Source organism: Ranitomeya imitator, chromosome 5 (genome assembly GCF_032444005.1).
Source record: "Ranitomeya imitator isolate aRanImi1 chromosome 5, aRanImi1.pri, whole genome shotgun sequence".
NCBI lineage: Eukaryota > Metazoa > Chordata > Amphibia > Anura > Dendrobatidae > Ranitomeya > Ranitomeya imitator.
This window is the reverse complement of record NC_091286.1, coordinates 24340620-24359409: the sequence shown is the minus strand read 5'-3', so window position 1 is coordinate 24359409 and position 18790 is coordinate 24340620. Positions and strand designations below refer to the sequence as shown.

General features: G+C 47.3%; 1 protein-coding gene across 3 annotated transcripts in view; it reads left to right on the top strand.

Annotated features, from left to right (window-relative positions):
* Positions 1 to 18790, top strand: part of SUSD4 (sushi domain containing 4) — a 134752-nt gene that overhangs the window by 113242 nt on the left and 2720 nt on the right. For all 3 annotated transcript variants that reach the window (XM_069768430.1, XM_069768429.1, XM_069768431.1), the window contains 2 exons: positions 16418 to 16609; positions 18279 to 18423. In XM_069768430.1, coding sequence (XP_069624531.1) covers positions 16418 to 16609; positions 18279 to 18423 — 337 coding nt within the window. The remainder of the gene's footprint in view (positions 1 to 16417; positions 16610 to 18278; positions 18424 to 18790) is intronic.

Genomic DNA, 18790 nt, shown 5'->3' with positions numbered 1-18790 from the left:
GTGGTGTTTCTAATAAACACTTTTGTCAAGACTAACATCGCCAACCTCTGGTCAGAGAGGGCTCCTCCGTGGGTATTCTCCTGCAGGGGATGGCTTCGGCCCTTCTTCCAGGAATGGGAGACAGGAGGGCAAGTGAAGGACCTGCGCACACCGCACGGGCATCTCCCGGCTTACGCTACCCCGGTTCTGAAGGTGATCTTCTGGTGGGGTCTGGGAATGTGGGAGATCAGGACCATGTTGAGGAAATTCCTTGACAGGAGGGTTCTGTTGACCCATTTCCAGAAGCCTCTAGTGCTCAAAGATTGCCCAAGTCGGGATCTGGAGGGTGGGCTGAGGTTATTGAATTCTACACGGGTCCCCTTGAAGTTTTGGGACTTGGCTTGGCGCTGCTTCCATGGGAAACTGTACGTAAGGGACAACCTGAAGTGTAGGAACTCCGATGATCGGGGTTGTCCCCGTGAGGGGTGTTGCGACACGCTGGAAAGCATGGAGCACTTCCTCCTTCAGTGTCCTTTTAATACAGGGGTCTACAACAGGGTGGGTGCTTCCATAGGCTGGCCTCGGCTGGCACACCTTTCCTATGCGGAGTGGGCGTATGGGGCATTCGGATCCCTGGGTGGCCGAGATCGGGGCACTTTATTTCTAGTCAGTTTAGTCGTCAGGTTTTACACGTGGAACGCACGGTGCTTAGTGTCAACTCAGCAGAAAATCCTCCCCCGGGACGAGGTTGTTAGGAACATTCTGGGTGGCCTGGTGAAGGTGCGCTCTCTGGAGTATGACAGGCTAGGTGCAGCGAGGGCCTCTCTTCTCTGGAGAGGGTTCTCATTTAATGTACCTAGGGCTTAGATAAGTAGGTAAATGATAGGGACAGGTAGATAGCCTCAGTAGGGACAGGTAGATAGTTAGGGACAGGACAGGGACAGCCCAGGGACAGTTAGGTAGGCACGCGGTGAGTTAGGTAGGGTAGTAGGGTCAGGCAGGGAGAGACAGGGAAAGGTAGGTAGATAAATAGGGGCAGATGTCTAGACAGGTAGGGTCGGCTGGTAGAGTAAGGATTGCTAGGGTAGAAGCCTGTCATCTCCGGTTTCCCGGTGGCGGGCTGGGGCTTTTCACTATCAGATTTTTGTTTTGCAGAAGTGAATTACTGATATAGGGCTTACAGGCACCAATCCTGGCTCTGGGTAAGTGTTGTAATATAGAGTAATGTAGCAGTGTATTGTAAGGGTTAATGCACCTGTCTTTTAAGCGAGAGGTTATGAGTTCCATTGTGAGGTTATTTTTGTATTGTGTGGTTTTTTTTTTTGGTTTTTTTTGTGGTGGGAGGGAGGGGTTTGGTGGTAGGTTGTTTATGGTTGTATTTGCTGTGTAAAAAGGGGGAATATATATATATATATATATATATATATATATATATATATATAATACAAAAATTATAAAATTAAAAAAAAAAAAAAATTGTGTGTTTTAGATAGATGTGTTTAAGCCAGGTGGCTATAGTGTTTCTTTTTGGGCGATGGACCAGAGTTTTCTTTGTCAGGTTTGGTATGAAGTGTGTATGTGCGCGTCTATTAATAAAATGTTTCTTCTCTCCTTGGGTAAGGTAACCTGGGGAGGAGGAGATCTGGAGAATCAAAAGACAAGTAAAGGACAGAAAACAACATAAGAAAGAAAGATGGAGGAAGCTTCTCTGAGAGAGAAGAAGGCAGTTTGTTTTCTTTTGCGGGGTTGCTTTGACTGGGGGCAGTGATGCTGGACTCGGACTTTGCTTTGGACTGGGGGGGTAATGTTGGACTCGGACAGTTGCTTTTGCTGGGGTTTTGATTTTTGCTATTTATTGATTGTAAGTTTTGTATTTTTATAATAAAAGAGTTCACTACATACAGATTTATACAGCCACCACTAGAGGGAGCTCACTACATACAGATTTTTGCAGCTGCCACTAGAAGGCGCTCACTACATACATCTTTATTGACATGTAGCTAGAGAGAGATGAGTGCATGTCACAATTCTTCTCCCATAAGAGAGTAAATTATAATGCTGTGGCCTACAATTACAGCCAGTTTGCAACAGCACAAAAATTGCTAACCTCAAACAAGTATAATTCGGCCAGCCTGAAAAACTACATATAGGATACATATAATAGGGCCAGCTTTAACCAGTGCAACTATAGCATTGCAGTTGTGAGGGCAGAAGATGATTCACGGCTTCTCATGTCATCTCCCAGTGACATGTTCTTCTTCCTGCGCAGAATGCAATACATCGCTGTCTGTGTGATACATTATAGGGCGATTAGTGCTGTGTGGGGGGTAATGGAGCCGTCTGTCAGTCACTGGAGGAGATGGAGGAGCCTTGTAGTCTCACGTTCACATGTCTTGAGTTGCGGAGGGTCCTCATGTGGGATCGGGAAGGTGCTGCGGAGCGGAGGGGAAGGTGCTGCAGACGCCGGCTCTGGTCACGGCCAAGACACTAATCTGGAGATCATTAATACACAGCGAGATGCATTGTTTATGCTTCTGATACTGGAAGAACGGTAATTTATTATTTAGGGAAAATGTTCACAGACGACACAAACATTTCTGTTGGCCATTTAAGCGATTTCCATCTGTGAGCAGAAGTGCGGCCACCTCTGCTCATTTTAGGAATCATTGGGGTGTCCTATTTTACATGTCTTTGCTATCATAAAAAAAAAACACATCAGACAACAAAAAACAGTAGGATACTACAACAAAGGTATCAAAACCCATATTTAAATGTCCTATTAAGGGGGATCCAACATTCAGGACCCATATCTATAAGAGCAAAGAGGATCTACTGAGGAGGACCTTGCGTGTGTTGTCCATTGGTTTCAGTACGAGCTGTGTAATTCCTCGTTTATCCTGTGGGGGCGCTGTAGGAATATTGAACACTTACTGCCTGGTTCCTTCACAGATCGCAGGTGATCACTGTGGGTCCTAGTAGCAGGATAAGCTTATCATTGGAGATCATTCTGACAAACTAGGTGTCACAGGTTTACCACGACAGAGAGGAGCCAGAAGACCACAGTGCCTGATTTCTCCTACTCCTGCACTGATTAGAAGCACTTCACCTTCATATTAAATGGTGTAGGTTTCTTTTAGCAGTGCAGGGGTTAATCTCAGTTGAGAGCTCATGAAAGCTTTCCTTCATTAAGGCTCTCAGCTGTTCACTGTTAGTAACTCCTATCTCCTATATACTCTATTCTGGGCCCTGGCTAGTACTTATTGTCAGTGCTAGTTTATGCTGCCTGTCATGAATCCCTGACCGCTGCCACCAATTTGTCAGGAATCTCTGACCGCTGCCACCAATTTGCCACGATTCACACCGTGACCGTCACCCCTACGTCACGGATCGGGGCGACTTTGGGCCAACAGACGGCTATCACATGTGCAGGGGGACTTATCTTAGTTATCCCTCCACTCCACAATGTGATGAAAAAACACACACAAGGCTATTGACCTCTTAGTTTACAGCAGGGGCTTATATTAGGTATCCCACTGCTTTTCAATATACCACGAACTGCAGGGATTTATGTATATCCCGCTTACAGTTCCACTTAACACTTGCAGCTCTCTGGCGCCCCCCTTACTCTCAGGTCAGATGAGGTACTGCACCTGGGGTAATTAGTCGCCAGACAGGCTGCCTGCTATGTACTGGCTATTGGGCACGCTGCAGCGACGCGATAAAATACTCCCACTCAGGCAGGAACAATAATTATCAACGCCGCAGTCGCTACAACATCACCCCAAAAGCCTGCACACTATCACTGCCACCAGCTTCGATTAAACGGGTCCGAAGCTAACCCAACACAGTAGCGTATTTCCCTTCAGGAGACTTAGGGTACGGTTTAGAACAGGAGAACGAACTAGTATTAAATAATATACCCCATCAAAAGTTTCAGGCAGTGTTTTATCAAAATATTTTACAAAGATGTTACAAATGAGACAATTGCGAATATGTACAAGGTAATTAGAACATAAAGGGGATTAAAGGAGAAAAGATAACACTCACATGTTCTCAGTTCATTGCATTGCAGGCAACCATACGTCCCAGTTCATTGGACGTGCTCAGGGCTCTTCCAGGAGAAGACAAGAAATCAAGAAGAAGAATGAGCTGGGGATCTTGGCAGACAGTTATAGCTTCAGCCTGTGACATCCCAGAAAGGGGTTGGATCACCTCGTCCCTCCTACCTCTTCAGTCTAACTAAACTTTAAACTATTTTCTCTAATTTCTATAACTTCGCTACAAAACATGTCATAGTCATAACAAACCTAGCATTCATCTCGGATTAACGTGGACATTCTAATGAGATCAAATATGTCCTATCTGTGATACATATTTACAGAGAAATCCCTACTTCTTCACCAGATGGAATTAGAAGCCCATGTTTAGAGGGATGGGCAGATCCACCGAGGGAGAGTAAGAATATATATTTTCGTGTTCTTAACGTAAACGGTTTGCATAATATCTTACAAAAACAGAACAAAGAACTTCCATGGGTTTCTGGAAACTTCTAGACACTTCTAAACAGTTCTCTGCTAGAGGAAGATTTGAGCCTAGTCGTAAATACCTTTCGGCCATAAAACTCCCCCCAGTGCATTGACACGGCAGCTCTTGGCTGAGTGAAAGGGAAGGGGGGGCTTTTTAGCCCACAGCCTGCTAGCAAGAGAAACTACTTATATGATATTTCATACCATATCGTGACACCTCCCCCTTTTGGTGTGCGCTAGGAACCCCACGGTATGCCTCCATGAGCACCTCAGTAGGTTCACCCTGGCGGGACAGTCCATCAGCATTCCCATGCTCTTTGCCCGTTTTGTGTTCAATGGTGAAGTCAAACTGCTGAAGGGCAAGGCTCCAACGTAGCAACCTGCCGTTGGTTCCACACATGGCGTTTAGCCAGCGCAGAGGGTTGTGGTCGGTCACCACAGTGAAGGGGCGACCGTACAAGTAGGGCTGCAAGCGCTGCAGGGTCCAGACTATGGCCAGGCACTCCTTCTCGATGGTGGGGTAGGCCACTTCCCTCGGCAAAAGTTTCCGGCTCAGGTATAACACGGGGTGCTCTTGGTCCTCCGAGTCAACCTGGCTGAGCACAGCACCAAGGCCAAACTCGCTGGCGTCGGTCTGCACCAAGAACGGTCGACTGCTGTCGACTGCTTTCAACACAGGGGCGTTGCACAGTGAGGTTTTCAACGCCTGGAAGGCCCCCTCACAGCCATCTGTCCAGTTGACAATGTGGGGTAGCTTCTTCCTGGTGAGGTCCGTCAAAGGTTTTGCCAGGCTACTATAGTACTGTACGAAGCGCCTATAGTACCCTGCAGTGCCCAAGAAGGACATCACCTGTTTCTTGGTCACGGGAGTGGGCCAGTTCACGATCGCACCCACTTTCTCCGGCTCTGGCTTCAGAGTGTTCCCGCCTACCTGGTGCCCCAGGTAGTGAACCTCCCTCATGCCCATCTAGCACTTTCCCGGCTTGATAGTCAGTCCTGCTTGGTGAATTAGCCTGAGCACCTCCTCGAGATGCTGCAGGTGTTCCTCCCAGGAGGAACTGAAGATGGCAATGTCATCCAAGTACGCCACGGCGTACTTCTCCAGTCCCTGAAGCAGGAGGTTGACCATCCGCTGGAAAGTGGCAGGGGCTTTCTTCATGCCGAAGGGCATGACGGTGGACTCGTACAGTCGAAAGGGCGTGATAAAGGCGGACTTCTCCTGCGCCTCGGGGCTCAGGGGAATCTGCCAGTATCCTCTACTCAGATCCATTATTGTTAGGTTATCTGCACCAGCTAACTTATCCAGCAGCTCCTCGATGCGCAGCATTGGGTGCGCGTCAGAGGCTGTGATGGCGTTGAGCCCCCTGTAGTCCACGCAGAACCGGGTGGTCTGGTCTTTCTTTGGCACGAGAACTACAGGTGAGGCCCACGCGCTCTTTGACCGTTGAATCACCCCCAGCTGTAACATCTCATCGATCTCTTGGCGCATAATCTGCTGCACCTGGTCAGAGATTCGATAGGGTGTTCGCCGTAGTGGGGCGTGATTCCCGGTGTCCACCTCGTGGACTGCTAACTTAGTCCTCCCAGGTCGGTTGGAGAACACGACCCGGAAGGGTTCCAGTGTGGTTTGCAACTGCAACCGCTGGGGTTCAGTTAACGAGGCACTTACCTCCACGTCCTCGATAGACCCTTGGCCTTGGCTTGGGCCAGCATGTCCAGGAGGGTGTCTTCCTCCCCGTCTTCGGGCACGCTGCAGACCGGTAGGACGAAAGGTTCACGTTCGTGATGAGCCTTCATCATGTTGACGTGAAAGGCCTTTCGCCTACCCCGAGCGTGGTCAAGCGTGACCACGTAAGTGACCGGGTTGAGCTGTTGGTGGACGACGTACGGGCCCTCCCAGGCTGCCTGAAGCTTATCCGTTGGTACGGGGACAAGCACCCACACCTTTTGACCCACGTGGTAGGTCCGCTCCCGGGCGTTCTGGTCGTACCAGTGCTTCTGGTCAGCCTGAGCCTGCGTCATGGGACAATATCCTCAGAACTAATAATACAGATAATAAATGGGAAATGTTTAAGAACATCCTAAATAGGCAGTGTAAGCGGTTTATACCTTGTGGGAATAAAAGGACTAGAAATAGGAAAAACCCAATGTGGCTAAACAAAGAAGTAAGACAGGCAATTAACAGTAAAAAGAAAGCATTTGCACTACTAAAGCAGGATGGCACCATTGAAGCTCTAAAAAACTATAGGGAGAAAAATACTTTATCTAAAAAACTAATTAAAGCTGCCAAAAAGGAAACAGAGAAGCACATTGCTAAGGAGAGTAAAACTAATCCCAAACTGTTCTTCAACTATATCAATAGTAAAAGAATAAAAACTGAAAATGTAGGCTCCTTAAAAAATAGTGAGGAAAGAATGGTTGTAGATGACGAGGAAAAAGCTAACATATTAAACACCTTCTTCTCCACGGTATTCACGGTGGAAAATGAAATGCTAGGTGAAATCCCAAGAAACAATGAAAACCCTATATTAAGGGTCACCAATCTAACCCAAGAAGAGGTGCGAAACCGGCTAAATAAGATTAAAATAGATAAATCTCCGGGTCCGGATGGCATACACCCACGAGTACTAAGAGAACTAAGTAATGTAATAGATAAACCATTATTTCTTATTTTTAGGGACTCTATAGCGACAGGGTCTGTTCCGCAGGATTGGCGCATAGCAAATGTGGTGCCAATATTCAAAAAGGCTCTAAAAGTGAACCTGGAAATTATAGGCCAGTAAGTCTAACCTCTATTGTTGGTAAAATATTTGAAGGGTTTCTGAGGGATGTTATTCTGGATTATCTCAATGAGAATAACTGTTTAACTCCATATCAGCATGGGTTTATGAGAAATCGCTCCTGTCAAACCAATCTAATCAGTTTTTATGAAGAGGTAAGCTATAGGCTGGACCACGGTGAGTCATTGGACGTGGTATATCTCGATTTTTCCAAAGCGTTTGATACCGTGCCGCACAAGAGGTTGGTACACAAAATGAGAATGCTTGGTCTGGGGGAAATTGTGTGTAAATGGGTTAGTAACTGGCTTAGTGATAGAAAGCAGAGGGTGGTTATAAATGGTATAGTCTCTAACTGGGTCGCTGTGACCAGTGGGGTACCGCAGGGGTCAGTATTGGGACCTGTTCTCTTCAACATAATCATTAAACTAAAGCAATTGTTACCATCCACCTCTCGTGTCTCCCCTTTTCCCCATAGTTTGTAAGCTTGCGAGCAGGGCCCTCACTCCTCCTGGTATCTGTTTTGAACTGTATTTCTGTTATGCTGTAATGTCTATTGTCTGTACAAGTCCCCTCTATAATTTGTAAAGCGCTGCGGAATATGTTGGCGCTATATAAATAAAATTATTATTATTATTATTAATGATCTGGTAGAAGGTTTACACAGTAAAATATTGATATTTGCAGATGATACAAAACTATGTAAAGCAGTTAATACAAGAGAAGATAGTATTCTGCTACAGATGGATCTGGATAAGTTGGAAACTTGGGCTGAAAGGTGGCAGATGAGGTTTAACAATGATAAATGTAAGGTTATACACATGGGAAGAAGGAATCAATGTCACCATTACACACTGAATGGGAAACCACTGGGTAAATCTGACAGGGAGAAGGACTTGGGGATCCTAGTTAATGATAAACTTACCTGGAGCAGCCAGTGCCAGGCAGCAGCTGCCAAGGCAAACAGGATCATGGGGTGCATTAAAAGAGGTCTGGATACACATGATGAGAGCATTATACTGCCTCTGTACAAATCCCTAGTTAGACCGCACATGGAGTACTGTGTCCAGTTTTGGGCACCGGTGCTTAGGAAGGATATAATGGAACTAGAGAGAGTACAAAGGAGGGCAACAAAATTAATAAAGGGGATGGGAGAACTACAATACCCAGATAGATTAGCGAAATTAGGATTATTTAGTCTAGAAAAAAGACGACTGAGGGGCGATCTAATAACCATGTATAAGTATATAAGGGGACAATACAAATATCTCGCTGAGGATCTGTTTATACCAAGGAAGGTGACGGGCACAAGGGGGCATTCTTTGCGTCTGGAGGAGAGAAGGTTTTTCCACCAACATAGAAGAGGATTCTTTACTGTTAGGGCAGTGAGAATCTGGAATTGCTTGCCTGAGGAGGTGGTGATGGCGAACTCAGTCGAGGGGTTCAAGAGAGGCCTGGATGTCTTCCTGGAGCAGAACAATATTGTATCATACAATTAGGTTCTGTAGAAGGACGTAGATCTGGGGATTTATTATGATGGAATATAGGCTGAACTGGATGGACAAATGTCTTTTTTCGGCCTTACTAACTATGTTACTATGTTACTATGTTGTCATGCACCAACTGCGTCAAGGTCTGCATCTTGTCAAGGAAGCGCATGACATACTCCACTATGGACACTTCAGAAGGGTTCGGCTCCTCTTCCCAGGATTCTCTTACCAACCCAAGGGGTCCCCGGACTCGCCTGCCATACAGGAGCTCGAAGGGGGAGAAACCCGTCGAGGCCTGTGGAACCTCTCGGTAAGCGAACAGCAGGTGTGGGAGGTACCGCTCCCAGTCGCGCCCTTGAGTCTCAACCAGCATGCGTAGCATCTGTTTGAGGGTACCATTGAAGCGTTCACACAAGCCATTGGTCTGTGGGTGATACGCACTCGATACCAGGTGCTTCACCTGCATTCTCTTACAGAGAGCCTCCATTAGGCGAGACATAAATTGGGTCCCTTGATCAGTAAGCATTTCCCTGGGAAATCCTACACGTGAAAAGATAGCCAACAGGGCATCCGCCACCTTATCTGCCCTAGTTGACGACAGAGCTACTGCCTCTGGGTACCGGGTAATGTAGTCTACCACAGTAAGGATATATCGCTTTCCAGAGCTGCTGGGGACGGACAGCGGGCCCACAATGTCCACCGCGATCCTCTGGAAAGGCTCTTCTATCACTGGTAAAGGAATCAGGGGAGCCTTAAGAGCAGGCCCCGCCTTCCCCACTCTTTGACAAGGAGCGGCAGTAGTTTGACACATCTGTCCCCATCTTAGGCCAATAGAAGTGTTGAGACAGCCGGGCCTTAGTTTTGCTGATCCCCAATTGTCCAGCTAGCGGGAACTCATGGGCAATCCGCAACAACTCACCCCGGAATTGCTGCGGGACGACCAGCTGTCTTTCCCTCAACCACTCCTTTTGTGATTCTCCGGGTACTGTCTCCCAGTAGAACCTTCCTCATTCCCATAACACCTTCTCCTTATCAGTCTCAGAGAAGAGCGTCCCAGCAAGTTGTCTCAAACTCTCTAGGCTCGCATCTGTGTGCAGAGCGGCCTGAAACTCCTGGCTAGGGGAAGCCAAAAGCGACGTCAGGGTCCCTTCCCCACGGGAACCCTCTTGGACCTGCTCTGGGTCCACCTCTGGTTCAGTCACAGTGATGACTGAGGAGGGTCCGGAAGGCTGACAGTTCTCTGCGTTCGGGGCACTCTGACTGCGGATGACAGCAGCTACGTAGGCTGTCTCCCCGGGGGTTTCTACAGACCTATCAGCCGGCGCTGCTATGGGCTCTACCTCCCCATCCACCCCCAACACTCCAGGGGCAGTGCTACTTATGGGCCTGTTACCTTCCTCGGTGTCACTTGTCACTTTCATGGCATCACCTTCCTCACGGTTTCCATGCATCTCCCCATTTCCTGTAGCACCGACACTTGCCCCTGTTAGGGGTTCCTCAGCCATCTCACTCCGCAGAGCGACGTGGCTGGGCACGCCTGTACCTATGGACACATTAACCTTCACAGAAAAATCATTATCAGGTTCAGTTGGCACAGGTACAACATTTTCACCATCAATCCTAGGGAAAAATGGTTATTAGATGCATCATTACAAGATAAGGTATGGTCAGGTAACACATGCGATTTCTCATCATCATCATCATCAGGGTTAACGTTACCCTTATTAGCAGATTGGGGAGGGCTGTCAGGAACATAGTACGCAACCATCCTCCCCAAATCAGTCCCCAACAAAACATCAGTGGGCAAATTATCAGACAGCCCCACTTCCGTCACCCCGCTCCCGGCACCCCAATCAAGATAAACCCAGGCCATCGGTAAGGGACAGCTGATGCCCCCAATCCCCGTGACAGTTAGGGTTTTCCCCGGAATGATTTCTTCAGGGGCCGCCAGTTCGGGTCGGATGAGGGTTCGTTCAGCCCCAGTGTCCTTGAGGCCTGTAGCAACATGGCCTCCCATAGTGACGTGCTGTACGTTGTCACACACCCTCCCAGCCACACCACCCACCAAAAGAACTGCTGCATTAGGCCCTGGGGCCTTGGATGAGGGGTACTTCTGCTTGACTGGACAGTAGGGACTGATATGACCAGTCTGATTGCAGTGGTAACACTTGCGGGGTTCGGTGGTAGGTCTGGTGCTGTTGGCTACGGGGACAGGACCTCTGGTGTGCTGGCTGGCAGGGGTACTGGCGTTGGTTGCAGGCTTACCCCCTCTCCAGCTGGTGGTGACTGGCTTCCGCACTTCCGATCTACGGTTGGCCTCATAGGCATCGGCAATCTGCGCTGCTTTCGTCACGTCTTTGGGTTCTCTGTCCATCACGAACTGTCGCACCTCAGCTGGGCAAAGATGAAAGAACTGGTCTTTGATCATCAGGTCTCGCAGCTGTGCAAAGGTGGTCACTGACAGTCCTTGGATCCACTGGTCAAAGTGGGTCCCCAGTCCATGCACCACATCACTGTAACTGTCGTGTGGGGCACGTTGGAGGGTCCGGAACTTTCAACGGTACACCTCGGGTGTAAGCTGGTACTTGGCTATCAGGGCCTGCTTGATGGCCTCATAGTCTCCATCTTGTTCTTGAGGGAGGGCAGCAAACGCCTCCAGAGCTTTGCCTCTCAACCCTGGTGCCAGGTATCGTGCCCATTGGTCTGTAGGCAGCCGGTACTGTCTGCAGGCTTTCTCAATGGCCCACAGAAAAGTGTCCAAGTCCCCATCCTTTTCCATCACAGGAAAGTGCTCGGGCCGGGGCTTCGGTGTCTGAGCGCTGCTGGGCTCACGGCTGGACTGGGACGACCCCTGCATTTGCAGTTGGGCTAACTGCAGCTGGTACTCCCGCTCCACTTGCCGCTCGGCTCGCTGGGCCTGGGCTTCTCGCTTGGCTCGGGCCTCGGCCTCCTGCCGGTATTGCTGAATCGGCTGCCGACGTCCCTCATGGTCGTCAGTGGGGAATTCTTTCAAGGCCGCCTGCAGGTGGGGGTCCAATTCGCCTGGATTGCTAACAGGGCCAGCATTCAGTGGTTGGACCTCTGCTGCAGCACCATGTTCGCTTGTGCTGGCTTCTGCGGCCTCTGAGCTCTGAGAGTGGTCTAGAGCGGCTTCCCATTGCACCAGATCTGCGACCAGTTGGGCTTTGTTTTTGCTTGCAAAGTCAATGTGCTGTGACTTGCATAAGGCAACAAGGGTGTCTCTGGTCTGCTTCTCATAAAAGACTTCTCCCAGCACAACCATGGTTGTCAAATAAAAGATAGGACAGAAAAACGAAGAGAAAGGGAGGGGATAATTACCAGTACGCAATTGTCTCAAGACTAAAAAACACTGAGTTCGTTCTCCAACCTTATTTGCGCAGAGTCCTCGCAAGAACTCTGCAAGTTTTTAGTGAGAGGAATGATCACTCAAACCAAATCACTAATGCTCTAAGATCCCACCGCCTTGCCACCAATTTGTCAGGAATTCCTGACCGCTGCCACCAATTTGCTACGATTCACACCGTGACCGTCACCCCTACGTCACGGATCGGGGCGACTTTGGGCCAACAGACGGCTATCACATGTGCAGGGGGGCTTATCTTAGTTATTCCTCCACTCAACAATGTGATGAAAAAACACACACAAGGCTATTGACCTCTTAGTTTACAGCAGGGGCTTATATTAGGTATCCCACTGCTTTTCAATATACCACGAACTGCAGGGATTTATGTATATCCCGCTTACAGTTCCACTTAACACTTGCAGCTCTCTGGCGCCCCCCTTACTCTCAGGTCAGATGAGGTACTGCACCTGGGGTAATTAGTCGCCAGACAGGCTGCCTGCTATGTACTGGCTATTGGGCACGCTGCAGCGACGCGATAAAATACTCCCACTCAGGCAGGAACAATAATTATCAACGCCGCAGTCGCTACAACATCACCCCAAAAGCCTGCACACTATCGCTGCCACCAGCTTCGATTAAACGGGTCCGAAGCTAACCCAACACAGTAGCGTATTTCCCTTCAGGAGACTTAGGGTACGGTTTAGAACAGGAGAACGAGCTAGTATTAAATAATATACCCCATCAAAAGTTTCAGGCAGTGTTTTATCAAAATATTTTACAAAGATGTTACAAATGAGACAATTGCGAATATGTACAAGGTAATTAGAACATAAAGGGGATTAACCCCTTTCTGACCTCGGATGGGATAGTACGTCCGAGGTCAGATCTCCTGCTTTGATGCAGGGCTCCGCGGTGAGCCCGCATCAAAGCCGGGACATGTCAGCTGTTTTGAACAGCTGACATGTGCCCGTAATAGGCGCGGGCAGAATCGCGATCTGCCCGCACCTATTAACTAGTTAAATGCCGCTGTCAAACGCAGACAGCGGCATTTAACTACCGCTTCCGGCCGGGCGGCCGGAAATGACGTCATCGCCGACCCCCGTCACATGATCGGGGGTCGGCGATGCGTCAGGATGGTAACCATAGAGGTCCTAGAGACCTCTATGGTTACTGATCACCGGTGGCTGTGAGCGCCACCCTGTGGTCGGCGCTCACAGCACACCTCCATTTCTGCTACATAGCAGCGATCAGCAGATCGCTGCTATGTAGCAGAGGCGATCGAGTTGTGCCTGCTTCTAGCCTCCCATGGAGGCTATTGAAGCATGGCAAAAGTTAAAAAAAAAAAAGTTAAAAAAAATGTGAAAAAAATAAAAAAAATATAAAAGTTTAAATCACCCCCCTTTCGTCCCAATCAAAATAAATCAATAAAAAAAAATCAAATCTACACATATTTGGTATCGCCGCGCTCAGAATCGCCCGATCTATCAATTAAAAAAAAGCATTAACCTGATCGCTAAACAGCGTAGCGAGAAAAAAATTAGAAACGCCAGAATTACGTTTTTTAGGTCGCCGCGACATTGCATTAAAATGCAATAACGGGCGATCAAAAGAATGTATCTGCACCAAAATGCTATCATTAAAAACATCATCTCGGCACGCAAAAAATAAGCCCTCAACCGACCCCAGATCACGAAAAATGGAGACGCTACGAGTATCGGAAAATGGCGCAATTTTTTTTTTTAGCAAAGTTTGGAATTTTTTTTCACCACTTAGATAAAAAATAACCTAGTCATGTTAGGTGTCTATGAACTCGTACTGACCTGGAGAATCATAATGGCAGGTCAGTTTTAGCATTTAGTGAACCTCGCAAAAAAGCCAAACAAAAAACAAGTGCGGGATTGCACTTTTTTTGTAATTTCACCACACTTGGAATTTTTTTCACGTTTTCTAGTACACGACATGCTAAAACCAATGGTGCCGTTCAAAAGTACAACTCGTCCCGCAAAAAATAAGCCCTCACATGGCCAAATTGACGGAAAAATAAAAAAGTTATGGCTCTGGGAAGGAGGGGAGTAAAAAACGAACACGGAAAAATTAAAAATCCCAAGGTCATGAAGGGGTTAAAGGAGAAAAGATAACACTCACATGTTCTCAGTTCATTGCATTGCAGGCAACCATACGTCCCAGTTCATTGGACGTGCTCAGGGCTCTTCCAGGAGAAGACAAGAAATCAAGAAGAAGAATGAGCTGGGGATCTTGGCAGACAGTTATAGCTTCAGCCTGTGACATCCAAGAAAGGGGTTGGATCACCTCGTCCCTCCTACCTCTTCAGTCTAACTAAAATTTAAACTATTTTCTCTAATTTCTATAACTTCGCTACAAAACATGTCATAGTCATAACAAACCCAGCATTCATCTCGGATTAACGTGGGCATTCTAATGAGATCAAATATGTCCTATCTGTGATACATATTTACAGAGAAATCCCTACTTCTTCACCAGATGGAGTTAGAAGCCCGTGTTTAGAGGGATGGGCAGATCCACCGAGGGAGAGTAAGAATATATATTTTCGTGTTCTTAACGTAAACGGTTTGCATAATATGTTACAAAAACAGAACAAAGAACTTCCATGGATTTCTGGAAACTTCTAGACACTTCTGAACAGTTCTCTGCTAGAGGAAGATTTGAGCCTAGTCGTAAATACCTTTTGGCCATAAAACTCCCCCCAGTGCATTGACACGGCAGCTCTTGGCTGAGTGAAAGGGAAGGGGGGGCTTTTTAGCCCACAGCCTGCTAGCAAGAGAAACTACTTATATGATATTTCATACCATATCGTGACACTGCCTAGTTAGGGGATGGTGCTTTGTGGTTGTTATTGGAGAAGGTCGTTGTTGCATTTATCTGTGGCTACTATTGCTAGGTTTTGGGTGTGTGCTAATTCCCACCCTTCTCCTACTTTTTGTTTAACCCCATCCTCCACTCCCAGGTGTTTACCTCTGTTGTTTGTGTGAGTATATTTGTATGATTTGTATTTTCCTTTATCCCTATTCGTATTGCCTTGTTAGTCTGGTTGGTGTATTACGGTTGCACTACTACTCCTCTCTTCCCTGGGTGGGGGAAGGGTACAGACTGAGGGTGGATTCAGGAGCTAAGACAAGGTATGTGGCCCTGGCATCTTCACCATTAGAAGTAATACGGGGAACAGTGCGAGCAAGAGTGCCCCTAGAGTTAGGAACAGGGAAGGAACCCATGGTTCCGGGACACCCAACAATAGAGTCATAACGCTAGGATTATCCAATGTAGAGAGCCTAAAGTCTAGGACCCTGCCTAGGTTTTATCTAATCTATTGTAGATTTTTGGAGATGAAGAATACCCTACATTATCAGATGCTATCTGTCTTGAGAATTTTTCACGTTTTGGACTCCTAAAGATTACCTAGTAATCTGTTAAGGTGTCAATTAATAGATTTAATTCTCCTGCAGCGCCACCACAGGGTAAATAAGGCATTACAACGTCTCCAATGTAATTATATAATGCATGAACTTGTCGGGTCCTCCAGAGAGGGAGACGCTGTATGTAGCCACTTCGTAGCCTGGCTTTTAAATGGAGGCTCTGACCCGGAGATCCTCCTATATTAAAGCCAAATTCCCTATCAGGGTATTTGTAACCCAAACTCTTCAATATATTTTGGTGTGTTTTTGTCATGGTGGTTGAGATTGTCAGAGCACCCTTCCTGCCAGTAAATTCTTTACTGGTTTAACTGGTTTTAAAGCGATAGTCACCTTAAAACAAATTGCTTGTGGTGGGTATCACCACTAAGAGCCATTATGAGGTTATCCTGAAGGAAAATTAAAGTGGTAGCCCATATTGTGCAGAGGAAAACCTACTGGCTATTAGGTGGTGGTACACAGCACCGATCCTAATTAGTAGGAGATTTTAGGAGGTACAAGGTAATAAGGAAAGGAGTGGACCCATTAGGACACCACCGGTCCATGTGGACGTTACAGAAGGAGATACTTCACTCAGTCGCTCCTCTTTGGACTCTCTCTCCAGTCTGCCATGTCATGTTCTTTCTATGACCTAATGTGAAAAAATCTTCGGTACTACTACACTGCGCCCACTGAAATCAATGACCACCCATAGACGAACACAAATTTCGAAAATGGACTAAGAGCGTACTGGTTCCCGTCTGAGTATGAATTTTTGGCCAAAGGCCTAAAAGTCAAATGGTCGGTCCACAACTTTGATCTTTATGTTAAATTTGCTCCTGTTTTCTTTTAGTTTGCCCCCTTCCTCCGATGGTGGCACATGGAGATTACATTTGTCACCCTCAGCCCTGTGAACGGTACATACATGGGACTGTGATTGAGTTTTACTGTGACCCTGGGTACATTCTGTCCAACGATTACAAGTACTTCACGTGCCAGTCTGGAGAGTGGTTCCCATCGTCTCCGCTCTACTGTGAGAAGACGGGTAAGTCGTCACTCCCTGACATATTGATTGTATATGGTGTTTCTTATAGGATCAGATCTATTTCCTTCATTAATGTCCCACTGCACTATAATATGGACTTATGCCAATGTCCCTGGCATCTGATCACTAGTGATCTGGAATATGTGGCACCATCAGGTCTCCTGGACCCCTCAACGAGCCTTTAGTCATAGGAATGGACCACCAGCCATAACAATAAAACAACTGACAGGTGAAGTGAGAACATGTGGTGAGGATGGCGACTGTCAGGGGTGAGTTATGTAAAGAAATGAACAGACAGTCATAAAAGGTGATGTTTTCGAAGCTGAAAATGAGCAAACGTAAGGTTCCATGTGATTGTGACGAGGGCTAAGTTGTGATGGATAGCGACTTGGAGAATCTCCAAACAGAGTCTTACGGGGTGTTTCCGGTATACATAAGGTCTTATGGTCGTTCCTAGTACCATGTAAGTCTTGGGGGTGTTCCAATCATATGGCAGGTCTTATGGGATGGTCCTATTATTTGGCTGGTCTTGTGGGGTGGTCCTGGTATTTGGCAGGTCTTGTGGGGTGGTCCTGGTATTTGGCAGGTCTTGTGAGGTGGTCCTGGTATTTGGCTGGTCTTGTGGGGTGTTACCGGTATTTGGCAGGTCTTGTGGTGTGGTCCTGGTATTTGGCTGGTCTTGTGGGGTGGTCCTGGTATTTGGCAGGTCTTGTGGGGTGGTCCTGGTATTTGGCAGGTCTTGTGAGGTGGTCCTGGTATTTGGCTGGTCTTGTGGGGTGTTACCGGTATTTGGCAGGTCTTGTGGGGTGGTCCTGGTATTTGGCTGGTCTTGTGGGGTGGTCCTGGTATTTGGCAGGTCTTGTGAGGTGGTCCTGGTATTTGGCTGGTCTTGTGGGGTGTTACCGGTATTTGGCAGGTCTTGTGGGGTGGTCCCAGTATGTGAGGGTTAGTACCTACCAAAAGTGGTCCAAGGAAGGACAACTGGTTAATGCCCATGCTGACCTTGTCTACTACCTACTTGGAGTGGAGCCAAAGAAGAAAAGAACATGTTGGCCTGGTCTGAGGAATCAGGTGGGCATCCTGAAACGCGTGGGTCACTTACCTGGGGAAGAGATAGCACTATGGGAAAAAGACAAGCCAGTGTGAGGGGTCAATTTTCTACTGGTATTCTTGGGTCTTGGCATTGTATGGATGTAACACTACCACCTACCTAAACATTGTGCAGATCATGTGCCCACATGAGGACCCTTTTCAGCAGATATGAGTTGGTCAGTAATGGTCTGAGATCATGGTGACGACTTGTATCCAAATCCCTATATCTCCATCCGATCAATCATCTGTGGGACCTGTTGGGAAAACAAGTCAAATCCATAGAGGCCACACTGAGAAATGCACAGGACAAGGATCCACTGCTATTATTGTGCCAGATCCCACCCAACCCCTCAGAGATCTGTGCAGTCCGGGCTTCTATGGGCAGTGATGTCCTCGTGACGTAAGGAACCTATATAATATTGGGCAGGTGGTTTTATTGTTATGGCTGATATGTCTCCTGGCTCATACATGACTGATATTCCGTATTTCTTTTACGGTTTCCAGCTTTCAAAGATCTTCACAAAAATTATAATTATTGATCTTTTTTACCCTTTTTTTTTTTTTTTACTTTGAGTAGAAAAATCCTGGCCTGACAGCCAAGAGACGATGCTGACAACATGGAAGATTGTGGCTTTCACCGCAAGCAGCGTCCTCCTGGTCCTTCTGTTTGTCATCATCGCCAGAAGTTTCCAGACCAAGTTCAAGACCCATTTCCTCCCGAGGTGCGAACCCGGCACCTCACTGTGAGGTTTCTGTATGGGCGATGCGACAATGATGGAGGCCGATGCCTTACACATCGGACATATGTTTCAATAATTGACTAAAATTTCTACCAGTTGATTTTAGCAGCATCGGACATTGTGCACAAAGCACTAAAGAGCTGGGGTGGTGTAGGTCCTACACAGACCTGGCTCTTCTTTGTGCATTGTGGACGGTGAGTAGTGATATCACTTTTATAGGTTCAAGACTGGTGTATAACACGTATTCCCGCCCCAAAAATGTAGTAGCTGGATCAATGGATGGATGGACAGGTCTGTTATATTGATTCTGTAATTAAACTATCTAATATCTTTTTCACTCCTCCTTCTA